This window comes from Lepidothrix coronata, unplaced genomic scaffold (assembly GCF_001604755.1).
Source record: "Lepidothrix coronata isolate B3197 unplaced genomic scaffold, Lepidothrix_coronata-1.0 Scaffold252, whole genome shotgun sequence".
Taxonomy (NCBI): domain Eukaryota; kingdom Metazoa; phylum Chordata; class Aves; order Passeriformes; family Pipridae; genus Lepidothrix; species Lepidothrix coronata.
In genome coordinates this window covers 339,795-366,156 of record NW_016690432.1, presented here as the reverse complement: position 1 = coordinate 366,156, position 26,362 = coordinate 339,795, and the positions used below count along the sequence as shown (strand labels likewise).

The following is a 26,362-nucleotide window of genomic DNA, read 5'->3' as shown; positions in this document are numbered from 1 at the left end:
ATGTGAGGACTTATTGTAGAGTTCAGTGGTTTCTTGTGACACTGATCTGAAGTCAGTTTGCTTGCAGCTGCAAAAATTGCACATTTTTTTAATAAATGAGCTGACTTCACAGCTTTCCCTGATTTTTCTAACTTCCCTACAAGTCCCAGGTACTGCATAGCCTCTGTTTGCTTTGTAGGCACTTCTCTTGTAACCATTGTCCCCGACACACACTCCTCTCAGGAATGTTTGCCTTGTCAAAAAAATGGAGCTGAGCCTTTCTTGTTGTTCATTAACCCTCTTTTCTTTCAGAACAGATGTCCCCTAAAATTTACAGAAAGAAAATGATGTTGCTAAGAATCTCTGTATGGAGAAAACACTAACTGTTGTTTCAGAAAAGTGTTGTTTGATTTATTCAAATGCACTCTTTTCCTGCCCCAGGATCAGCTAGGTAAGTAAACTGTCCATGGTGAATGAGAGAGAGGATTGTCAGTTCTCTTTAAGGTTTTAAAAAACAATTTAATCTCAAACCATTTAGCTGCAATAAAGCAGTAGGTGGTCAGGACCGCTGCTTATCAGATTGACTATCCTGGGACCATCACTCATGTCCTCCTTGTGCCATCCTTTTGGCCTTGGAGCATTTTCTTAGTGCTCACTGGACATGGTCAGGACAGGGGGTTCGCTCCTTTTCTACAGTGCTTTGAGCAGACTACTAACAAAGGATGTCAGGTATCATAGGATCAGGATTGTTTGGGTTGGAAGGGACCTTGAAGATCACCCAGTTCCAACCCCCTGCCATAGGCAGGGACAACTTCCACTAGACCAGGTTGCTCCAAGCCCTGTCCAACCTGGCCTTGAACACTTTCAGGGATGGGGCAGTCACAGCTTTTCCAGGCAACCTGTGCCAGCACCTCAGCACCCTCATTGTAAAAAAAATTCTTTATTTTATCTAGTCTGAATCTACCCTCGTTCAGAGAGGTAATACATTTCATTTGATTGGTCATGTAACTTGCATGTGGGATTATAAATTGTTACTGAAATTGGCAATAAGAAACCCCTAAAACTTAATTTGTGAGCATTGGTGGTCAGACATTCTTTTATTATCAGTGCTGGGCACACAGGAGGATTGCCCCTCTGATCATGTGTGACCCATTCTCGGCTCAGCATAGCTAATACTTACTTACAATTTTACATACTCAGCAAATGTCTTGCATATTCACTACTTCTCTTATAAAGTTCATACATATGTTAAATAGTCCTAAGAAGTTCTTCAGAAGTCCTTATTTGGTTACTAGGGGGTCTCCTGGTGGTCTCTTTGTGGTCATTTGAAGCGTGAACTTTACTTGAACTTGCCCGTTGAGCAGCGCATTTACAGCTGGTTGGTTACAGAGCGCCTTTGTTCAGTGTCTCTTATCCAAAAAGTGGATACTCAGTGTACCACTACTACCACAACCACTACTTCAACTAAACCATAGAATCATAGAATCAGCCGGGTTGGAAAAGACCTCTGAGATCATCAAGTCCAACCCTTGATCCACTACCACGGTAGTTACTAGACCATGGCACTAAATGCCACATCCAGTCTCATCTTAAAAACCTCCAGGGACGGAGAATCCACTGCTTCGCTGGGCAGCTCATTCCAACGCCTGATTACCCTCTCTGTAAGGAATTTCTCCCTAATATCTAAACCTAAACCTCTCCATGCCCTCCTCTTACTGATAGTTGCCTGGGAGAAGAGACCAACCCCCACCCAGCTCCCCCCTCCTGTCAGGGAGTTGTAGAGAGTGATGAGGTCTCCCCTGAGCCTCCTCTTCTCCAGGCTGAACAGCCCCAGCTCCCTCAGCCTCTCCTCACAGCGCTTGTGCTCCAGTCCCTTCACCAGCCTCGTTGCTTTCCTCAGAAACTCGCTTATTCCGCGACCACCTCAACGCAAACTTCTGATAGAAAATTACCGAGCGGCGGATAATTATTGCTCTTATTTTTACATTGCGATAGGCTGGTGGGGGGAAAAAAAATATATCACAGAACAACGGGGGATTATTGCTCTCAATACCAGCCGCTCAAAGAGATAAAACACCACCTTCTCCCCGAATAAAACGCGACCTTTTTTTTTTTTTTTTTTTTTTTTTTGCTACGCCCTCGCCCCCTGCCCTTCCCTTCCCTCCCTCACGGCGACTACAGCCCCCAGAAGGCGGCGCGGGGCCGCCCTTCCGCCGCCGGGGCGGGGCGGGCCGAGCCGGGGCCGCCGCCGCCGCCGCCTTTGCGGACGGGAGGGACGATGTCTCGCTGCAGCCCCGCCGCCCGCCTGCTCGGCCGCGTCCTCCGCCGTGAGTACCGGGACGGGCCCTCCCCGCCTCCCGGCACCGCTGTGGGCACGGGGGGGGGGAGAGCAGACACAGGGACAGGGACAGGGACAGGGGCTGGGCAAGGTCACGGCGGAGCGCGGCGCGGAGGGGCCGCGGCGGCACCGGGGGTGTCCCCGGCGGGACCGGCGGTGTCCCCGGCGGTCGCGGCGCTGCTCCGGGCGCCGGCTTTGCCCTTCTCGGAGGCCTGGCACTGCTCTGGCGGGGCAGGGGCACGCCTGGCTGCGAGGAGGCTGGTTAATAAAATATACGGGAAGTTTTTTTTCCCCCCCCGCGGAGGGTGGGCGCCCGCGGGGACGGGGAGCAAGGAAGGTTGTTCTGCTCCGCTTTGCGGCCCCGGAAAGAATATAAAGGTCAAGGGCCAGAGGAAGCTGGTAGAGGTGGGTGGTGGGTTGGGCGAGAGGCCGCTTGAGGCCCGTGAGTTACCCTGTGGTTTCAGCACAAGGCGGTGAAGTTGCTTTTGTGTATTGGCCTCTTTTTGTGGAGAGCACGAGCAGTCCGACACTAATACTTCGGCTTGAAACATTTACTGAGTGTTGTGGAGAGCACGAGCGGTCCGAGACTAGTACTTCACCCGGAAACGTTTAATATGTGTTGTTCTGAACATCATAATAAAACAATAAAGTGCTTCCTTTTTTTCTTTTTATTCCCTTTTTTTTTTCTCCATGCTTTTTTTGCTCAGTTAAAGCTACGTTCTGTATTGAAGAGGAGACTTTGCAAGGGCTGGTAGTACACAGAAGGGGGGATGGCTTTAAACTTAAATAAAGTAAGTTTAGATTAGCTTTAGGAAGAAATTATTGACTGTAAGAGTGATGAGACCCTGGCACAGGTTGTGGATGTCCCATCCCTGGAAGTGTCCAAGGCCAGGTTGGACAGGGCTTGGGGCAACCTGGTCTAGTGGAAAGTGTCCCTGCCTATGGCAGGGGGTTGGAACTGGGTGGTCTTGATGGTCCCTTCCAACCCAAACCGTTCTGTGATTCCGTGAAATTAGTGTGGGTTACAAGAGCAGTTTCTTGGAATCTGAACTGAGGAAATGGTGCATTAATTTGGTTCTTGCAGCTGAAAATGAATGGACAAAGTTAAATCTACCTCATTTCACTCCACACAAAGTGTTTTTGTCTCGGTGGGATGGTGACTTGCAGGTCAGGGTCTGGCAACAGGATCTCACAGCCATAATCTGGTGTGAGTAGTTCCTGTGGCACACCTGCCGTCCAGTTGGGTATCCATTCCTGCCTCTTGTTCTCCGTGAACAGGAACAGAAAACTATTTTCTTACTATACAGTTAATTTCTACCACTTTAGCTTTTGAATTGGCTCCCCTGAGCCTGATGACAATTGGTTCTGATGGAGGGGAACAGATGGGAATGTAGCACCTTCCAATTTAGTTTAATTTATACTCCCAGCAAAGCTACTCTTGGGTGCAGTTTTACGTGTTAAAACTCCACATTGTTCCCTTTACAAATAGCAGTAAGAGATTCAGGGAATAGTTCTTAAAATTATTTTGAGGGGTAGAGGAAAAGAAGAGATCTAAGTGGCTCAAGAAATGTCTTTTTGCAGCTGTTCATGAAATCTTTTATAGAAACTCATGCAAGATGACATAGTCCTTCATTGGAAACCTTTGCTTGGTTTGATAGTCTTTACAAAATGTTAAAAAACTGCTGAAACCTTAAATTTGGACGTTGTACATACATTTTCACTAACAAATAATTACCATCTGTTTCTCTTAGTGATTTAAAACCATGAGTTTCTGGTGTTGTTCTGTTGCAAAAGAGATGCAAACTCTTATTTTTGTTGGTGCGTTGCTGAGGGAAATGTGCAGGGTGTGTATCCTTAAGGTTTGGATCGGGAAGTTGCGAAAAGGGAGTATAAAATATGTCAGTGAATGGCAAGTGCTGCTCAGAGGTCAGTTCAGAGCACTGATTGTGTGTGGACAGAGTCAGGAGAAACCTGTGCTGGTCTGTACCACACTTAGAAGAGTCTTTGTAGGCACCTGAACGGATTGGAGAGTCAGGATTAGGGATTTCATGTCCTGGGCCTGTTAGAAGGCTCTGGAGAGCTCTTAGATTAAAAGATTACAGTAATTATGTGAGTAACCCTGGCAAAGGATTGCTGCAGAAATAACAGCCCAAACTGAGGAATTCCTGAATTGTTTTTATGTCAACAGTGTGGAGAGAGGAAAGCTCACAAAGCTTTTCCTGCACGCGTTCTCAGTGGAGTGTGCCTTGGAGTGGGGAAAAGCAGCTTGTTGGCGTTAAAGAAATAGATAATTTGTGCTGAGAAGGAACTTTTGGGTTAGGAAAGAAAGATGTGTTGAAAGGGCTGAAATTTTTCTGCATGTCATTTCCCATTAGTCCTAGTTTTGTTTTGATATGGTAGGTGTAGCACAGTCATTGCATCTGCCCTTTACAGCCTGATTCATTGACTTAATTCCTCAACTCCTATTTCATGTTCACAGATTGGGGTTACCATAATTAACAGGAATTTGGTAAGGGAAGAGTGAGAGAAGAGTGGCTGGGGACTGATACCTAGAAATGCTCTGAGAGCATAATCCTCTTAAACAAAGGAGCAAGATATTTTGAACAATCCCTCAAGAGCATGAAAACTTCTTTGTCAATAAGGATCATCTTCTGCTAATGTAACTGATAACCTGAAGGGTGAATTCTGGAGGTGGGTTTATGCTCTTCTGTGCTGTCAGAAGCTCCCCAGAACTGCTCTGTCCTCCTCAGGCCTTGCATTTGTAGGCAGACGAAGGAGAAGGAAGATGGTCATAAAAGTGCAAATTAAGCGTGTCCAAAATATCAAAAGGATTTCTCAGAAACAAGCTGAATGTCCATAACTAATTGAAGATAAAGAGAAGGGTGGGATGTGTGTGTGTAAAAAAGGACTTCTTAGCATTTTAAGTAGCACTCCTTGTACCTCAGTCCTTCCCTGGGTTTCCCCTGTGGTGATCTCCATTTCCCCCATTTCACTGGAGCCCATATGATTTCTAAGGCTTTCTTCTTTCCTTGCTTATGTAATAGAAGAGGAATGTCTTCCTTCATCCCTGAGTTCTGTGGCTTCTTCGAAGAGTAATAGAGGAAGAATTTCACTTATAACTTTTCAGTCTTCTGGCAATGTGGGTATGAGCTCAGGTCCCTGTAGAATCTGCTGTTTCATCTTGCTTTTATACTGTGCTTGCTTTATGAACACCCTCAGATGTTACCTCACCTTCCAAATTCCATTTTTTTTTTGATCTGGGTTAAATGGGGGTAAAGAAGGGGGCAATTTGGCAGGATTCCTGTCCATAGGAAATCTTACAAGAGTCCTGAAAATAACAAGTTTTCCACTTTGTATAGTTTGAGTGAGGAAGAGATTTAGCCCTTAGTATCTGTGCTGCCACCTGGCTTGCACAACCCAAATAAGTTGTGGGCTGGACTAGATGACCTTTAAAGGTCCCTTCCAATGCAAACTATTCCATGATTCTATGAAATGTAGCTCAAGTTGCATTGTTTTAAATGAGATTTTTGCCTGTGAGGTGTTGCTGCTCAAGGAGTGCCTGAAAGCTCAGTGTGAACACCAGTGTGCTTTAAAATACCGTGTAAATGGGTCAGTTTTCTTTTTAATGTGCAAATTCATGATTGGACTTCATGATAAATAACAGGGTATTTTTCAAAAAGATTTGTTCATTGTAATTCACAAGTGAGCTTAAAGCCCTGCTGGAGCCCATGGATAATGAGGTTTTTTCCTGAGATAAATGTAGGTGGATTTTTCTGTTTCTCGAACTGCAGTGAGTTCTGGGCTTGGCTGGGGCCTTGTTTCTGGACATGCCAGAGTAACTACCAGCACAGTGTGTGTGTTGGAGTAACTGTCCATAGTTTTTAGTAAGTTTTCTTTACTGTAAAACAATTGATGTTCCATATACAGGCTTTTTGCTAAATTTAGATCTTGCTTTACATCTCCTCTGAGACAGCTGGGGTTTGGTATTTGAGCACTTTTCATAACTGCTTGGTTATCCTGTACAATGGGCCAAAGTAGGCTCTTGCCACAGTACGTCCCAGTTTTTAGCTATCTAGAAGTTAAAGGACTGGAAAGCCAAAATAAATGCATCTTGTTATTTGTATAACTTTATTTTTAAGCAGAACAGAGGTGTGGCAGAAATGAAAGGGTTGCCTGGGAAAGATTGTCCAGTCTCTTGTTTTATCTTTAATACTCTTTGCTAAAGGCCTATTGCAGGCCTTCGTTCAACATGGTAATTTTATCTTAGAACTCTGATTTGACAAAACACAACATTTCCCCTGTGCTTTGGTAAGATTTGGATTTGATAAGAGTTGTCCTTGTGCTCCAGGACTTCATCTGGAGCCTTCACCTTTGCAGCTTGGCCTGTAATTTAGGCTTGTGCATTAAAATAGCATCACCAATGGGTTTGACTCTTGCTGGTTCACAGCTGAAGAACAGATTTTTTTTCTTTCTTTTTTTTTCCGTCCTCCAGACTTCATGAAGCAACATGCACTTAGAGTCAAGCACCCAAATTTATTCTAGTAAAAGCAATTGTCTAAACGGGTTTGGAAGTTGGGAGGCAGGTCCTGGGTGGAAGTTGAGACTTGGATTCTATTTCTGACTCCTACCTGCTGTGAACTGAGGCGTGCCATTCCCACTTTCCACCTGTTTCCTTCTCATCTTGTATCTGTCTTAACTATGTAAAGTGCCGGCTGCTTGCACCCAGGACTTGCTGTTTGTGCCACGTGGAGCAGAGCCTCATCCTGACCCATGACCTTGCTGCTCCTGCTGTGCTGCTAACTGGGGCAAATGTTTCTGCTGCAGGCAGGGCCAGGAACACAAGTAAAAAACTGTATCATCCCACTTTAAAACCCTCAATAACTCAGACTCATCGATCCTGGAAACTGCAAGGTGATTTTTAGGTTTTTTTTCCTTAAATTTCTTAAAAAATATATTGCTCCCTGGCCATGGGCCCATGCTAAGCTGCCTCTCTCTAAAGACAGCAGACAGCTCAAGCCTATAGCCAGGGTTTTTTGAACCAGCTGTATTTTCTCTGAAGCAGGGCCATACAGTAATGTAAGAAGCACATAGGGTTTTCAACAGTAAATCCACACAAAGCTTAAATTTTAAGCTGCCTTTTAGATATCAGTGCTTAGATTTTTTTTTGATAGCTTGGAAAATGCTCAAAAGCTTTTTATCCTTGAAAAATATATTTATATAGTGTTCTGAAAAGTGGGAATTGACAAACTTAAGCTTTCAAAAACAGTTTTGTGCAATGTTATAAATATCTGAAAATAGATCTAGAATGGACAGCTGAACTGAGAGTGTAGAATTGCTTTAAGGTGTAGAGAAACGAGTGACTATTTGTGAGTTTGTCAACAACAAAGAGGGTGTGGAGTCTCCCTCAGTGGAGATATGCAGGAACCATCTGGATACAATTCTGTGCAATATGCTCTTGGATGACCCTGCTTGAGCAGGGAGGTTGGACCAGATGCCCCACTGTGTTCCCTTCCAACCTGACCCATTCTGTGATTTTTATTTTTGTTTTTTCAAAGTACTGAAGTTGCTGAGTGACAAATGTGTGGCTAGCAAGCATCCCTCTCTTATTTTGCAGGTGGATTTGTCAGTGGTGCAGCACAGACTCTGTAAAACTTATATTTGAATCAGTTTAGTGTTGCCTGTTTACTCTTTCCCCTTGCAGGCCCATTTCCAAACATTCGCTCCCATGCTCCCGGAAGCCCAGACTGTTTCCCCAAGGCATTGCTGGTGGTGATGACTGTAACAGCTTCTTAAGGGACATCATCCTTTGCTGTTCTTAGGCTTGGGTTTTACCCAGTCACACCTGCTGCCAATGAGGGATTGCCTGAATGGCTGGGATCAGGCAGACTGATTCCCTGCTCTCCTGACCAGCATTCCAGCTGTTTCTGTGCCTCTTTTGCCTCTCCTTTGCTGGAGGCAGGCTGCTGTTTGCCAGCTGTGTGTTTGAGTGAGTTTATGTTGCAGTGCAGGTGCAGGACTTTGCAGCCTTGTCTAGGAAGGCCAAGTCCTCGGCCGAGGATGAGGATCGTGCTGTCTTCTGCCTGCATCTTAACCCTGCTCGTTAAATCTCAGCCTCAGGCATATTTACATAGAGTTATAGAATGGTTTGGGTTGGAAGAGACCTTGAAGATGGTCTAGTTCACAGCCACTTGCCATGGGCGGGGACACCTTCCACTAGATCAGGTTGCTCCAAGCCCCGTCTAACCTGGCCTTGAACACTTTCAGGGGTGGGGCATCCACAACTTCTCTGGGCAACCTGTGCCAGGGCCTCATCACCTTCAGTAAAGATTTTTTTCTTAATATCTAATCTAAAACTACTCTCTTTCAATTTGAACCCATTCTCCCTTGTCCTATCACTATATGCCCTTGTAAATAGTCTTGTCCCATCTTTCCCGTAAGTTCCTTCCTTTCCTTGAAGGCCACAGTTAGGTCACCCCAAAGCCTTTTCTTTTCCAGGCTGAATAATCCCAGTTCTCTCAGCCTTTCCTCATAGCAGAGTTGCTCCATCCCTCTGATCAACTTGGTCCCTCTTGTGCTGGGACCCCAGAGCTGGAGGCAGCACTGCAGGTGGAGTCTCACCTGAGCGGGACAGAGGGACAGAATCACCTCCCTCATCCTGCTGCCCACAGTGCTTTGGATGCAGCCCAGGATATGGTTGGCTTTTGTATGGCTTTTTATATGGATTTGGTGTGGACTTTGTCCATTACTGCTTTGTATTTCCTGGCATAACAAATTCTGCAACAGTATTTGTGCATAATGTTGTGATTTAGGTTAAAACCCTGCAGGTCACCTGAAGTGCACTTTCACCACTTTCCTTATGAGTTTACTGCATGCAAGTCTGTACCTTTCTCTGCTGAGCTTTGCTTCATCTCGATCTGAAGCTGAGGATCTGCTGCAGATCCTTTGAGAACGGCAGGAGTGGTTGGAGTTAAGTCCTGGATTTGCCAGCACTTTCAAAGAACAGAGTAAGGACTTTAGATTTAGCAATAGTGCTGATGTCTGTGGACTGGTTCTGGTATGGTTTGGTTTCTCATCTCACTTTTTTTTGGATAGAAATAAAGCATAACAGCAATGTAGCACTAAAATTTAGTTGGCAAAAGTACTTGTGGAAAAGTCCCATGTAGTTCTGTCATAGAAATGGATATGTACATGGATTTTAAATTTTCTGCACTTTTTTACCACGCCATATAAATTGTTATAATGCATTTTAGTAAATTCTGTGCATTAACAGTTTCTGTTGAAAAATACCTTTTTCCTTTTTTTTTTTTCCCACTGAATAGTTTTTATTTCCTTCCTAAAAATAGAAAATAAATATCCTTTCCTTGTTCAGACATGCCTGAATAAGTATATGGAGCAGTCCAGGGATCATGATTCAGAATCTCTTACTTTGATTTCAACTTCACTTTTTACTTCCTCAGATCTTAGTTGGTGGATCTTTAAAAGAGCCGAAGGGTTTTATAGTAACATGCTGTTGTTGGTTTCTGCATTAGGATTGTGCCTTCCTGGGTTCACTCTATGCATAAAATAAAGTTTTTATGTAAAAGACTTGCAGGGAGTAAATTGGCTCTGATCCCCTCAAAACTCTGGTGTTTGAAAAAGCAACGGCAATAAATGAGTGCATCTTTTTTATACCAGAAGACCTCTCCTTCCTCCTCATCTCAAGCTTTCTTGGAGGGTAAAATTCTGCGCATTTCTTTTTTAATGGTTTGATGTCAACATATCTTTTCCTTCAGCACAGGTGCCATCATTCTCCTGAGCTTTTTGATATCAGCACACGCTGTGCTCTTTTTCTGCAATTGTGTTGTTTTCTTTTGTCAGTACCAGAGTTGTGAGAACTGAATTGAAAATCATTCTAGTGGAATATCTGGAGAGCTGTGTTTCCTCACAGGCCTGTGTGCATGTCCAGCAGCGATGTCTAGGTGCCTGTAGCCAGGAGTCTGCTGGAAGAAAATCTCTTGCTGTACTGTCTTGCTTGGCATTAGGTTTTACCTGGGCTGAGGTGCCCTTGAGCTCTTCAATTATCTCTCCTTGTCTAGTCTGGACTGTGCTCTGTTCACAGGAGGTGTAACATAGTACTTGTGGTGTCATGCCTCTGGATATTGGGATTTTAGTTCTGCTTTACCGCTTTGCAGAATTTCTGAGAGGATGGAGACATGTTCATTTGCAAATGAAAATAGTGGTTAAGAAGTTGTTTCTGTCTGTCACTTGTCACGAGGAATCCTGATATTAAGTGCTTGATATGAGAAATACTCCCCTGATTTCTAGTAAACTGGGTAATCACACGATAGTGTGAACTGCATGTGTTTAATATCTTAGAATGACAAGCACTGAATGCAGCTTCAGAGCAGAAAACATGAGCTGCTCATGGTCTTCTGATACAAGCACTAATCGATATGCACTTACTTGATAGGACATTTTTTGACTCAGAGTCTGACAGAACAGTGGATTAATGGTTTGTTCTCTCTTCTGTTTTTTTTCTCTAGTTCAACAGAATGGAGTCCGACACTGCTCCTACACGGCATCCAGGAAAAATCTGTATGTTAACAAAAACACAAAGGTTATCTGTCAGGGTTTTACAGGCAAACAGGTATGCTTATGAGCTATTTCTTCTATCACCTTTTCAGTTCAGAAATTTAATTGCCTGAAGAACTTAATAATATATGAAAGGGATTATACACTGGATTTGTCTGTCTCAATAGGAAGCTGGACTTCCTTCACCATCAGGAAGGTCCTTCAGCACTGTGGTTTCCTTTTTTTTGGCCAAATACTTGTGCACAAACTTGAAACTTGATTTTGAGTCATCTTTATTGTAGTACTTTTCATTTTTGTTCTTCATTTTGATCTTAAGACTTTATATTGTATACAGCTGAAAGGGTTTCTTTGTAAAAGGAGATTTGCAAAAAAACCCTGTAAAAACCTTACCATTTTAGAAGTGCCTCTTTCACAAATGCATTTGAGTATCAATGCCTATGAATTAAATTTCTGATTTTATTTCAGGATATTTTATAATTTTCTCAGATTCACTCTCTTACACATTTGCAAGGGGAGAAGGCTGCTTTTGTAAAACTATCAGCTAGTCATGGATGAGAATGCTAATTTCTTCTATTTTACTATAGTGTTTGTCATCTGCCAGACTTGATGTGGACAATAAAAGGTGGCTGGTGTGTCTGCAGGTGTATTAGCAACACACAGCAAAATATCCTTTAGCATGCAACTGCAGTGCTCTGATATAAAAGGAGAAGCAGAACATATGAGCATGGTCTGAACTCATTTAAAAACATGTCGGTGCACTCTTCAAAATACCTGATTGTATACATGTAGTGAAAACTTCCCTTCTCATTGTAGATTTAAGTGCCATAAATTACCTTCAGAATTACAGATAGCATCAGAATTTTTGGTTAATTTTATTTGCTATTACATAACTTTTAACTTCACTTATTTTCCCTCTCATAGGGCACCTTTCACAGCCAGCAGGCGTTGGACTATGGCACCAATCTAGTTGGAGGAATTTCTCCAGGGAAAGGGGGAAAAACTCATCTAGGTCTGCCTGTGTTTAATTCTGTGAAGGAGGTAATTTGCAGCGGTGACTGGAGGGCACACAATTTAATGCTGCTGAAGGGCTCCTTATTTCATTGCTCACGCTGAAGAGACAAATATTTGAGCTGTGGATGTCACTGGGCAAGGAGTGAAATAGAAGCCTTGTGAAAGAGGGAGCATTCAATGTGGTCAAGTACAAGTTTGGCTTCCACTGTGAAGTTCACAGAGTCTGGATACACTTGCTTTATGCATGCAACTAGATTCTGATTGATTCTGGTGTGTATGAATGAATTTTTAGAAAACTATTTTCTAAGAGTATTTATGGTGGTGATCATGGGGCAGATCCTTTCCAGACAGTGGTCAGTTCTCAGTTCCCTGCTTGCACTCTGTGTCCCATCTTCAGGGAATTTAAATCTTGCTTTGATCATAGTCAGTTAATACATATCCATTTACTTAATTTATGCCTGAGAAGGGATGGATTTTAAATGACTTGTTGTCAGATGTTGTCTCCAACCCCACTAAGTATGTGATGTATTTTTTTGTTGTGTCCACTGTAGGCCAAAGAGCAAACGGGTGCCTCTGCCACTGTGATATATGTCCCTCCCCCGTTTGCTGCTGCTGCCATCAATGAGGCAATCGATGCAGAGATGCCCTTGGTCGTGTGCATCACTGAAGGGATCCCCCAGCAGGACATGGTGCGGGTCAAACACAGGCTGGTCAGGCAGGGCAAGACCCGGCTGGTGGGCCCAAACTGCCCTGGAGTCATCAATGTAAGTGGTTTCTGGGTTTGGCCCGAGGCTGGACCGTGCTTAGTGGTGGTTTGAATGTTCCATCTGACTTCTCCCACTCTTTCCTTAGCCTGGAGAATGTAAAATTGGTATCATGCCTGGTCACATTCACAAGAAGGGAAGAATCGGTGAGTTTTTGAATATTTATGCGTCATCTAGAACTTAATTTATTGCTCTGGTGTTCTGCCTCACGAAGCTGGGCACATCCTGTCCCACAGACAGTTAGTACAGCTTGTCTGCCCTCGGTTTGTAAGTGAATTTTGGCATTATCAGTCCTGAAGGCCAAAATCAAGAAGTCTTTCATAACAGGACTGGGTAGAGGCAAAGCAATTGGAAGTTGCCTTAGATAGTGTGATGGACTTGGTGTCTCCAAAGGAGAGTCTTAAGGAAACTTCCATTTATCTTGGAATTTGAGAGGACTAAGCTCCTCAATGCTATTCCTTCCAATAGCTTGGCTCCTTAGGACCTATTGTGAGCTCAGTATTACAGCAAAGAGAAGAGATTACAGGCAAGTTTATAATGTGACAATTTAGACAACTATTGAAACATCACAAGGGGAAGTGACAAATATACTCAGTTCTCAGGCAGTGTAGTTAAGGGCAGAAAGGCAGTGACTTGTTCATGTTAGTTACACACACTGTGTATATTCACACACCCTGTTGCATGCAAATCTCTTGTCCTGACTTTAGTTGACTCCTTGTGGCTAGAAATAACAACTTGATTTTTAAAAAAAATAATGCAGTTCAGGAGCTATAGAGAAAATTCTTCCAAAATATAAATTTCTACTTAAATAGAACTTCATAAACACTGTTGTAGACAGTATATGCTGTATGTTTCTTGTCAGCAAGGTAACTGGTTTAACTTGATCACTTTGCAACATTACTTCTATTTTTGATGAAAACTGTATTTTTTGTGGGAAAGCCTGTTCAATGCTGTTGAACTAAAGGGACTCAGTGCAGTTTTTCTAGCATGAGAAACTATCTTTTCCTCTTAACCACTTCTGACTTGAGAATATACTGCACCTAGGGAATGCTGGAAGATGTGTTAACACTCGTGTTGCACCTCCAGCTTTCAAAAGTGCCTGTAAACCTGGAATTGAAAAACCAGACGGCTGCAATTACGCCCTTTGTAGAAACCATTGAGACATTGCTCTATGACTGTAAAAAGCAACATCAACCAATGTTGCCCTGAGCTCCCTTCTGAGTCAAGGTTCTCTTCAGATTTTCTAAATACCTACAAGAAATGTCCTGTAGTCACAAGTTATTACAATCTGAATGCAAGGCACGTCAAGTGCTAAAGAATATTTTCTGAACCCAGTAGCTCTGACATTGCTGGAAATGTTTTCAGTGGTTTTCCAATGATCAAGGAATAAAAGTGGAGCTCTACCATCCTCCCAGCTTCGTCTAACACTGTGATGACCTTTGGTGATGTGCTCCCCAGCTTTCTATTACTGTGAGGCATCCAGGAATCATCTGAATATACTGCTATAAAAATAGCCACAGTCTTTGGACTCTTATCTGTAGCTTCTCTGGAGCAATCTGATCTTAATGGCAAACATAGCAAGAAAAAGCCTTTCCTAGTACACATCTCAGCTGTCCAACAGTATAAATAGTTGATAAAACTAAGGTTGTTAGTCTAGTGGTGTATTTTCTCCTCTGTTCATGCAATATACTTATGATATTCCTTGCTAGATGGCTTGAAGTAGCCGGAAGATTATGTCTGTTTTTCCTAGAAACCTTTCCTTTTGTACCATTAGTGGAAGTCTTGGAAAAATGAAGAAAAAGCCATGCAAATATTTTGCCCCTGATCTGGGCTCTGTGTTACCTTCCACTCTGAATTTAAAACTGGGGTTGTGGTTTCTTGTAATAATGTCATGTAAATGCCGAGTGAGTTTTGTAGAGCAGCAACAAATAAACTTAATAGTGATAACCTACATTTGTGCAGCATATGTTCTGGAGGATCTCTCCTGTGTCTGGCCTTACTGGGGATGTGATTAATACAGAATTCTTTTGTTGTCTACTGAGCTGTGGCTTTGCCTCAAGTTCAGTGCATCAGCTACTTGCACACAAGATAAGAACTATATTCTTCTATTTTGTTTTCAGTTTTCTTTCCTGGTAAGGCTGTAGCATGATGAATTCTGTCTCAGCCAGTGTTATTGAATTCCTGGGCAGGTTTAGTCTGTTGACAATTAAGTGTCAAAAAGTGACAACCAAGAAACAGTACAGATAGAATCTTACGGAGAGTTTTCACGTTTTGGCAAGGACAGATGGAAAAGCTGGCATCTGGTGTTGTTTATTAAGGTGATTTTCATGAATATAAGTGCAACTGCCTCTAGTCATGTGCTTAACTCTGTTAATATTAAGTTTATCTTCTTTTCTTTCCTAAAGGTATTGTGTCAAGATCTGGAACCTTGACATATGAGGCTGTTCATCAGACAACGCAAGTTGGATTGGGGCAGTCTTTCTGTGTTGGTAGGTTTCCTTGGAAACAGCCTACTGGACCAAGACTAATCTGGTTTTTTTTTACAGAATAAATCCAAAGTAATTCCTTTACCCAAGTGTAGAAGTTGCTGAATGGCAGTCGTGTTGAGAAATGAGATCCCTGTATGCTGTGAAGAGTATAGCCCTTCTTTCTTATTGTTTCCACATCAGGTTAATAAAACCCTAAAAACCAGCTTTGAACAGAGAAGTGCCAGCAAATATGATGTCAATTTGGAAACAGATTTTCCCAAGAAGTTTAATATTATAAGGGGATAGGCATTTAGTTGGGTGTGTTAAGTAAATTCAGTTTTCTTACAGCAAAATTCTAGAGCTGGGGTCTCAGTCCTTCTGTGCCCATGATATTTTGTTTACAGTGTGAAAGGTGAACGTTCAGATATCAGAGCTTTCTGTAAATTGTGGGGGAGGTATTTGGAGCAGGAATTTGACACACTCAGACTTGGCAAGAGCCTTCAGAGCTGCCTGTCTCATGAGCCTTTGGGAATACTCCTCATGCTGAAATTTACTTTGCAACTTTTATCATAAATGCAATATCATTATCTTGAGTAAGTCTTTTTCGTGTGGTTTTAATTTTTTTTCAGGGATTGGAGGTGATCCCTTCAATGGAACTAATTTTATTGACTGCCTTGATGTCTTCTTGAAGGATCCTCATACTGAGGGGATCATATTGATTGGGGAAATTGGAGGAAATGCTGAAGAAGATGCAGCAGCATTTTTGAAAGAACATAATTCTGTAAGTCTTAAACATGTTGCTTCCAGACACCTTTGTAGTTAACCAACTTCTTTTGCCACTTCAAGGAAAACTCCGTTCAATTTCTAATGTCTGCTTACAGAAACAGTACTACAAAACAGTATTACTTTTATTAAAGAGAAAGAGGTGAAATTAGGAGCTTTGTCCAGAGTAAATGTCACAGTTGGACTTGATCTTAGAGGTCTTTCCAACCTTAATGATTCTGTGAACTGGAGAGCAGTGTCAACTTAGATTTTTATTCCTGTAACAATGCTTGTAGTGAATTTTTATTTTATTTTTTTTTTTGTAGTATACATGGCTCTGTAGAGAGATTTAAAGTTTCTCTTTGCTTCTGCTTTATGATGGTTATCAGGAGAGAAAGTATTCCACACTCTTTAAGCCTTTTTGTTCGTGTTGTCTGAAGTTTCCGGCTGTTTAATATCTTTGCCGGGCTGGTTGATATTTAAATACAAAATAGAAAATAAAAAGTCTGCCATCTGGAATTGCTTTTCCTCTCGCCCTCCCCCCTGTAACTGGGTATCTTTTGTTTCTTCCCAGGGCCCAAATGCCAAGCCAGTGGTGTCGTTCATCGCCGGCCTGACGGCGCCTCCGGGCAGGCGGATGGGCCACGCTGGAGCAATCATTGCTGGGGGAAAAGGGGGAGCTAAGGAGAAGATTGCAGCCCTTCAGAGTGCAGGTGTTGTGGTCAGCATGTCCCCTGCTCAGCTGGGCAGCACCATCTACAAGGTGTGTCTCTAGAAATTGGTACATGTGGCCATCCAGAGCAAAAAGCCACTTCTCAGGGAATACAAGTTGGGAGTGCATCATCTCTTACCCAGATAACTCTGTTGCTCTGGACTTGGTTAAATATAAGAGCTCTCTTGACTGAACAAGCTGAAATTACTACTTAAAAGATATGTGCATACAGTTTTATGTGATACTGTTTTATAGAAAAGTAAACATGGCAAAACAGAGAAGAGATTCCATTTTGCTTTCAAGTGCAGCAACTTGTCGAAATTGTTTTCTGGATGCAAAGAACCCAAATTAATTTAAAACATGAGAACATTCTCTGTAAGTAGGTGTTTGAGGAAGGAGAGCCTTGGCATATAAGTCTGTTTTAAGTACTAATTCAGAGTTATGGTTTAATGTATACAGCTGAAAAACTGAGGTATGGAACGGGATTATTTGCATTTTCCTTAGTTGATATCTAAAAGAAGGGGTTGCTTCACAGCTAGAGGAAATGCATAATTCAGCTGTTTTAGGTATTTTTTTGTTTCCTGTGGTGACTGTATAGTACAGCATCTCCACAGGGTGCTGTGGGATTCTTCTCTTCTTCTGTTGTATATTTTCTTTACTAAAATGAAAATCTTTATTTTGTTTCTTCTCTGGCTTGAGTCCTTTGCTGTAAGGATTCTACTGCAGCTATTACACAGCACTGGGGTTTTTCAAGCCCATTATGTTATGCCTGGGAGCAAATGGTTCCTTGACAATATTGCAGTCTGAGAGCATGCCCTGACTGCAGTCTGGCACTTTCCATAGCTGTTTTGCTAATGTGAGGTGGGAGAATGCTTATTCTCCTTTCCCCTAGCTTGCACTCTTTATGCATTTTATATTTTAATGTTTAATTCCAGTTTCTAATTCTTAAAATAAGTTTTGCTAAGATAAACACAAAGTAATTTAAAATAAAACAGTAATAGAAGCATTTTCTTTTTTCTCCCACTGGTAACATCTGTGTGCTATTTGCAGGAGTTCGAGAAAAGGAAATTGCTGTAAGAGAAGACACTTTGGAATACTGTCTCCAAAACACCAGTGCAGCACCTGGCCTCTGCTTACCTTTTGTCTCCTAATCTTCAGTTGCCCAAATGACTGATGCCCAAATGACTTGGAAGCCATAAACCTCCTGGCTAAACCTGTTTTGATGTCTCCCTTGTTTCAGACGTTATCACCTCGTTGTAAATCACAGCAAATTAATAAATCTACTACTAAATCTGACCCATCTTTTGAATTCCTGAAGCAGAGCTGTTTTCTTCAGTCATCATAAAAAAAATCCTTTGTAACTTAAGCACTGCCCATTTTTAAGGTAAAGTTGCCTGTAGAGATGCTTTTAAGGATCAAGGCACTGACTTTATGCACATACCACACTTTGCTTTGTTTTTAAAAACTCCAGTCCCACTTGTTTGTTGCTGGCAAGTATGTTTGAACAACAGGCCAAAGTTTCCGTCCATTAAACCAAAGCTGCTGGATCTGAAGGGATTGCGTGTTGATCCACGTAGCTGGATATGCCTGAGGTCCAGACTTTCTCTTCAAGGCTGACTAGCCATGCACAGTGCAGTTCTCTACTGGCAAGGAATTCTGTTGGTTGTGTATAGAGATCGAATTGTTGTCCACAAAAATTAATCTAATTTCACATGCAAAATATATATTCAAAATTGTCTGTATCTATGAAGATGGTTTGGTCTTTAGCTTACATTACCTTAATTGCCACTTTATCTTAACTAGAATTGCATTGCTAGTGTTCTGAAATTCTAATAGCAATGCGACATAGAGGAGGAGAATTATTATTCTCTAAAAAAAAGAACATAATAAGGTAACTTACTTGTTAACCACTCCCAGCACTGTAATGGAAAGCCCTTTTTTTTTACTGTGGAAATAGCCCAAGTATTGTGCCTATAAATAACTGTTATAGGTTTTATCAAGGTGGACTAAATCCCAGATTGCTTTATATAGAGGACTGAAAGTTCATGTAACCTGGCACTTGTCTAGAGCTAACCTTGTGTTCCATAAAGGTGCTGTTACAAAAACTCGTGTTGTTATTTATTTAAAACTGTTCTTAGTTTTCTTACTCCGATCCCTGTGGAATTTCTCTTCCTAAAGCAAGCAGTAGGCAGATGTCTTAATGCTGACATTTACAGCTCCTAGAGCTGAGCCCTGATGAAATGCATAAAAGGACAGGTCATATCTGTGCTGCACTGAATGTCTATTAATGCACTTTATGTATGGTCAGGCATCAGTCAGGTGATCCAGGGACAGAGACCAGGTGCTGTATTGTTCACCTTGGAGTGATTTACTCAGATGAACCTGACAGCCAGCCACTGGATGGCTGAAAGCAGGATTGGGCAGTAAATCATTTGATAAAGTCTATGACAACAGATAAGGGTTTTTCACTAGATCTGCTCGGTTTTCTGGTGGCGCCTGATTAAATCTGGAGCAAAAAGACCAGAAGGTGCCCTTTAACTAGAGAGATACACGTGCTAAAATGTCTCAGTCTGTGCAAGAGGGCAATTCCTCAGCAGTGAGTGTCAGGGTATTGTGGCCAGTCTTCTTATAAGCCTGATAATCAAAGTAAGTCATCGGGGTGCTGTGCTACTCCACAGCACAATCTTTGGGATGGGTGGTGCTTCCTGATGAACTGCCCGAATTTCATCCTCGTCCCCACTATCATAACAGATGATCTTCCAGGACAGCTGAGGTGTAGTAAGTTTCCTGCTTGGGGTTGTTCCATGGAAGCTCTTCCAGAGGCACCAGGTATTTTAGAAGACAGCCATAAACTGCGATGATTGCTGCACCCTGAGAAAGCATTTCCTTGTATCTTGAAACTTGAGGATGAGTTTAAAAATTCACCCTTGATGCCAAGGTTTGCAGCAGTGTTTGGTGCTGCACCTTAGCAGCTGCCTGGATCTGCTCCAGCCTGTGGAAGCAGTTTGTACTAACCTGCAACTGAGTGTCACCAAAGGATGGGGAAGGTACCTGACCTTGCCTGATAGAAACGCTTAGGCTATGCAGTTTTCCTGCCTAAAAATGTGCACTTGACAAATATGAGCTAATTAATGACAATGACTCTTTGGAAAACGTATTCACATCTGTTTAGTGCCGTATGTTCTGAATAAATGTTTTGGGTAATCTGATCTGGAAAATCGTTCATTTATTTGTCTTTCTGGAGGCAAAAGTTAGGTTAGTGCTGAGCCTTAAACCTGTTACTATTTGATAACCTAGTAAGTAGTTTTTATGTGCAAGAGAAACGCTGCTAATGTTGCTCTTCTTGTAAAATTTTTCCTTGATCTACACTTGGCAGTGATGTCTGTCCATAAATCACTTTCAGTTTTGAGAGTTCAGTTCTAGAAGTTCATTTCGGTTGGGGAAGTTTATTTCTGATTTTCTTGAACAAAGAGAGCAGGATGTAGACCCACTTTTTTTTTTTTTTCTCTTACTGAACAATACTTGCCTTTGGATGATCACATAAGGTCTCCTTTGTGCACTGAAGGTGGAGGGAGAAGAAGAGACTGCTGTAAGATGATCAGCTCTAGGTTGCCCAGAGAAGTTGTGGCTGCCCCATCCCTGGAAGTGTTTGAGGCCAGGTTGGACAGGGCTTTGAGCAACCTGGGATAGTGGAAGGTGTCCCTGCTCATGGCAGGGTGGGTTGGGAGTAGGTGATCTTTAAAATCCATTCCAACCCCTTAGCTTTCTGTGATTCTACAATTGTTGTTTACCTGGTTCTTTTGTGGTGGATTAAAATTCTGCAGGGCCCTGCAACAGTGCTAATTAAAAAACCAGTCAGCTGCCATATTGGGATGGTCTGGGTGGTTTTAGTTGAATCAAAGATGCAACTTAATTTTGATGTGAAACAATATATTTCAAGCTTTAAGCTGAGGAGAGGAGCACTCATTCATGGGCCTTGCTGGTGTCAGGTGGATTAGAGATGGTGCTCTGGCAGAAGGCTGATAATCAAGGAGACTCAAAAGTTCCTGCAAAGTCAGGTTGTCTGTCAGCCTGGGGTGGTGACTGATCCCTGCTCAGATTCAGACCCTGGTCCCCACAGGTCCAGTGATTGGATTCCCTGGTAGCAGCCAGGTGTCAGTGCAAATTGGGCCAGGAAATGCTGGGATCTGAGCCACGAGAGACAGATTTGAAGAAGTTTCAAGAAGAAGCTCAGACTGACATAACCGTGCTTATGGCTTCAAAGTGGTGACCAACTTGTGATGCCCAAAGAATGAGGTCTTAATTTTGTTGAAACTGTGCAATTAAGTCTTATGCACAAACATCATAATTTACTCAGTTTACCATCACCTTTACCCTCCCTTTCCTGCTGCCTGTTGCTGGTCAGGATTAGATTACAGCTTTTCATAAGAAGGGCTGTCTGATGCCATGGGCAGGAGCCTGCAGGTGATTTTGGAAGGTGGCAATAGGAGTTGTGCTGCAGTGGATACCTGGCAGGCAGCAGATTCCAGGTGTTTTCCACAGCAGGCTGTTTCTTCCAGAGCATCTGTACAGGGCTGGGAGTGCTGAGACAGCCTCCAGCTTTGGGATGACCACAAATAGCTGGTGAAGAGGGGAGAGTCCAGGTTTGATGTTTTCCACAGAAATTTTAACACAAAAAAAAAATAATCTCTTGGATATCAACTTCCAGCACTCCAGTAGTGATTAAATGAGATTTATACTACATGTCTTTGGCCATATTGTTAAATAATTTTTTTTTCTGAATTATTTAATGAGGGATTGAGCTATATATATCCCAGCACAGGGTGGTGCACTTGGTCTGTACTTAAGGCTACAGGCAACAGCACATTCAGGAACTGCTGCTTGACTTGCATCCAACTTCTGCTCTGTGCAGCCCAAGGCACTGAGGACCCTTCACAGAGGGTTGACTGAGGTGAGTGGTGGGGGAAGCTCAGTAAGGTATTTCACAGTTTAGAGTAAATAATGCACTATCCTGAATTTATCTGCCACTTCCTCCTCTCCTGCCCAGGCTGGATGAACCCTGTGACGGAATGTACGATGGAGATGATTCTATGATAATTCAGGAATTATAACTGTTAGGTACCATTTTTAGGGAGAGGTTGCTTTGATATGTCCCCTGTCCTTGTATGTCTGGCAATTTGGTTTAGTGTTGAATGGACCTAAAATCAATGTGAACAATTTTGCAAAATTTCTTGACTCAGAAATGCTGAAACACTCAGTTTTCATAAAGAATTTGTCAGCTTGTCCCATCTGAACTCGAGGTGCAAACAGGTTGGTTTCTAGACGTGGAATTCTGGGAGTTTTGCTTCAGTTAAAAACTTCAGGAAACTTGCTAAGAAGATCACCAGGGTTGTGGGGGGTTTTGGGGGTGTTTTTTCGGTGGTTCCAAGTCTGGGTTTTCTGGCACCTCTTGTCTTCAGCCTGATATCTGCCAGACCTGCTGAGCATCCACAGCTCATTCGCAGGACCCAGAACCAGGCAGTTCACTGCCACTCAGAGCATCCAAAAACTCTTGTTAAAACTGACTTGCTTTCTCCAACAGTTACATGATCTCAAAAGAAAAGGAAAGAGATCACTCTCTGTTTACACAAACCACATAAATTTATAGAACTGGGAGAAAAGAGTGCTATAATGACTAACCACACAGAGCAGTGTTTGTGCTGGCAGTAGGTGCAGTAGCCTATAACGATGTCTGTGCTGTGCAGATACATAATTAAGGGTCTCTTAAAACCTATTCTGTTGCTGTAAAAGACAGCACAGCAAATTTATAGTTTTCAGTACATCTGTAATCTTACGAGACAGTCGCTTTAAAAATCCCCACCAGCCTCCAAACCTGTTCCTTTTCATTTGCCTTTTTGCTCTCTAGGTGGCAGGTTTTGACTCCAAAACACTGTTTTGGTTCCTTCTCTGAACTGGGGCTCAAAATGTGCCGGAAAAATAGAAGAAGAAAACAAACCACTACCACTGTATTTTTTCTCGGTGTTAGACTGATTTATGATCATGTCCTTTCATGTGAGCTGGAGAGAGGTGTTAAAGAACCTGCCTGGTTTCCTCCCAGTGTTCTCAGTACACCTGTGATGTTGAAATTTCTTCTTGTTTTTTTCATGCTTGTGTGAGTATGTTGTCTGAACTGTGTGGGTTTGGCAGGCAAATGGGATCTGCCTTAGAGAAATACCTGTTTTCATTTTGAAGCAGACAAGAAATGGCTGGGACTGTTTTTTTCAAGGGCTTAGCAACTCTGACTTTCCTTTTTTCTTAAATTCAGTTGCCCAAGGCTGGAGAGGGGAAGAGGAAGGGCTGTTAGGGAGCAGAGAAATGAATTGACAGGCTGAAAAGGATTTTATTTTTTTTTTAATTTACAACAGGAAAAAACAACCCAAACAAAACCAGTGTGCAGTAAAAAAAAAACTCCTATGAGATAGTCACTGGCTGCTGACTCTCTAGAGAGAAGCAGCAGGAGATTTTGCTCTATGGAAGAAAATCATCTCCCATGGGTCTTGTCCACCAGGCTCCATACACTGAAGGTGCCCAGGGCAATGGGTGAGCTGTGCCCAAAGGGCTTGGACCAGTCCCACTCCTCTGAGTGCCAGCTGGGGGACAGGACCAATTTAGTTTAGTGGAACCAGCCCTGTCTGGTGGAAGGTGTCCCTGCCCATGGCAGGGAGTTGGAACTAGATGGTCCTTTTGAGTTCTCTTCCAACACAAACCATTCTATGATTCTGTGATTGAGGGTCTTAAGTGTCAGCCCTTGCCTGGCAAAGAGGCTGCAGGGAGTCTTGCGAGCTGGGAGTTCTGTTTGGAAGTGGCCGCTGTGCATGTGGAGCCAACTGTGTGGAGGCACCTGCACATGGAAGTGTCTCTGATTTGCAGCCTAAAGGACTGTGTCTTACTCAAGGTCGCCCTCTCCTTTCTCGTTCTGTTTTCAGACTGCAAGTCTTATTATTAACTAGAGCAATAGCTGCAAGGAGGAGAAGCAATAGGCGGGAGTTTTAGTCTCCAGTCATTTCAGTCATTTCACTAAATGTATTTTATTTATCTTTCTGTAGGCAACTGTTATGCTTGTTCAAGCCAGGCACTGAATTTTTTTTCTTTCCCAGAGTACAGATGTACAGAGTACAGACTTGGATGTAAATCCAGGCAAAGCTCACAGATTCCAGCCTTGACTGTGGTTCAGCCCCGTCCGGAAACATGGAATCTGGGGCAAGATCCATATCCACCTCCCAAAGTTTAGACACGTGATAGAAGTGATTGCCAGGGGAACATGTATGAGAAACAAGGCAAGGACAGCAGAACCTCTGAAATGGTCATGTAGACACATTTTATTTTTGTCCTCCAATGATTATAGCAGAAACTTAGACACCCCTCACACCTGCATGGGGGTGGCTACACCAGCAGGACAACTTGGTTGGCTCTATCTGGAGCTACAGCCCTCCTCACCTTGGCCAACTGACTGACCCAAAAATCATGCTGGAAGTTTCTGCCACTCCCACGTTTGAAATCACCTGAGCTTTCCTTCCAGTTTCAAGTTTACAGGATTTTACTCAATATGCGCCGTGTTATCCTCATTTCTGATGCATTGAAACACAGCAGCAAATCCGTATTTTTCAATTTGTCCTGTTTATGGTACAGCCCATTTCCGTTGCAAAAATGCTGTTAATAGTTTATTTAATGTGTCTTTTATAAATCATTGAGAATGCCGAGATCTGATTCTTGTACGGGGAATGAAATCATGCAGCATTAATCCACTCTTTTGTGCAATGATGGAAAACAATATAATTAGAAGCCATTCTTTCAGCCCGGAAATTGTAATTGGATTGTGAATTTTATAGCAGCAGCCTTCAAAAAATAAACAAGAATTAGTCAACTAAAGAAAATATGCTCAGCTTGTTTCCAGGAGGGGCTGTGTTATGTGATTAACTTTGGGGTTTATTTTTTGCTCATTTTTTTATTTACTCCTGGCAAATAAGGCATCCTTGGAGGTTTCAAACGTGGAATTTTTTTCCCTAGGAAAACCTTCTGTGGTGCCAGTCCCTTAGCCTGAAGCAGGCACCTGCAGTCCTCCTGTCCTCTTTGCTTTCCACCTTGAAGTTTGCCTGGAGTACCTCTGGATGTGTTAGTGCTCCTGTGGATCAGATTTTGAGATCTGGTGAAGAAGCCAGTGTTCCCTAAATGAGGGTGATATAGCAATGGGCAAAAATGAAAGGAAAAAACTTAAACCCCTGTAAAATGGGGGTGTTGGAGAGCACCAGAGGCACAAGAGGGAAGGCAGAAGGGGAATGGTGGAGGGGAGGGGAGTTGTCTGTATTTACTGCTCACCTATTTAACCTGCACTGAAGCACAGGAAAGAAATTGCTTGTCAAGGTATTTATTAGCTCTGCTCATGATAAATGGTAGAAATTATCTTATGTGAAGCACTTAATGAGGACTGGGTAGAAAACAGGCTTCTCATCCAGTGGGAATCACAGAATCATTAAGGTTGGAAAAGGCCTGTAAGATCATCAATTCTAACTGTTAACCCAGCATTGCCAGGTCCCCACTAAACCATGTCCCTAAGCACCACATCTGCATGTTTTTTGAACACTTCCAGGGATGCTAATTACACCACTTCCCTGTTCCAATGCCCAACCATCCTTTCTGTGAAGAATTTTTCCCCAATACCAATATTCACTCTATCTGGGGCTTCCTTATAACCCTGCCAGCCCAACAGTGAAGGTGGTGGCTGGATCTGCAAAGCTATGTAGGAATCTTAGGGCATTTCCTTCACAGTGTTTTGTGTTCCAGCAGCCTGTAAACGTGGATGTTCTTCCTTGAGGAACTCCACCATCCTCTTCTTTCCTTAACCTTGACCTCGAGTTTCCCAGAGGGAAAGCTGGTTCCAGCTCTCTCCAGACAACTAAACACTTCATTGTCAACTTACACAGTAAGGGCCCATTTGAATTTTTCGCCAGACAGTGAAAAGTGTGGTTTGGTAAACATTGTGTATTCTTATGGAGTCATTGTTACCTTTGGTTTATGGTTAAATACACCCAGTAACAACACAGTCCCTTGAAAATGCTTGTATCCATAAATTTGAGATCCTCCACTCTCCCCCCAGCCCATGAGGCTTTGCAGTCGTCCTCACTACATCACTGTCCCACAGACAGGGCTTGGGGACCCTCCCGTGGCAGCTTTATGGCTGATGCCTGAAGAATGAGCTGTTACTCCTTGCAAATTATTTTCTAGATTGCCACCGAAGTATACATCATTGTGTCATGGGATGGCAACTATATTAAATCTGGTTAGATAGTTAGGGTGGGTTCCTGTCATAAATCAGCCTCTGCCTGCCTTGTTGTGGTGGAAATACAATCAGTAGTTGTTGCAGTGGTTTGTATAGTTAAAGACATGTCTTTTTGCAAAGCAAATTTTTAGTACTTCTCCAATCCATTAACATCATGTCTATTTGCCGCTTGGAAAAAAACCTCCAAACACATCATCCTTTTAGAACTGCATTGTCACTTCACTAATGCATCCGTAGGAACATTTGGAAGTCGTTAAAAAGGGGAATTATTTCATCATGATAAAAAAAGAAGAATGAGAACAGCTCAGCTGAAAAGATTGCGTTGTCAGTTCTGATTTAATGTGTGAATAATGCTAGCAGGATGGGGAGAACATCTTCTGCTGGATAGATTGTTTTTATGTTGTTAGAGTCTGTGTGCTGGGATTTACAGCTCAGAACTAA

General features: G+C 42.6%; 1 protein-coding gene across 1 annotated transcript; it reads left to right on the top strand.

Annotated features, from left to right (window-relative positions):
* Nucleotides 1-2,197: 2,197 nt before the first annotated feature.
* SUCLG1 (succinate-CoA ligase alpha subunit) lies at nucleotides 2,198-19,814 on the top strand. The gene is made up of 9 exons (XM_017835254.1): nucleotides 2,198-2,306; nucleotides 10,840-10,943; nucleotides 11,810-11,926; nucleotides 12,451-12,663; nucleotides 12,752-12,809; nucleotides 15,069-15,152; nucleotides 15,761-15,912; nucleotides 16,468-16,656; nucleotides 17,656-19,814. The coding sequence occupies exons 1-9, from the start codon at nucleotides 2,258-2,260 to the stop codon at nucleotides 17,680-17,682; spliced, it is 993 nt and encodes a 330-aa protein (XP_017690743.1). The 5' UTR covers nucleotides 2,198-2,257; the 3' UTR covers nucleotides 17,683-19,814.
* The last annotated feature ends 6,548 nt before the right edge of the window (nucleotides 19,815-26,362 follow it).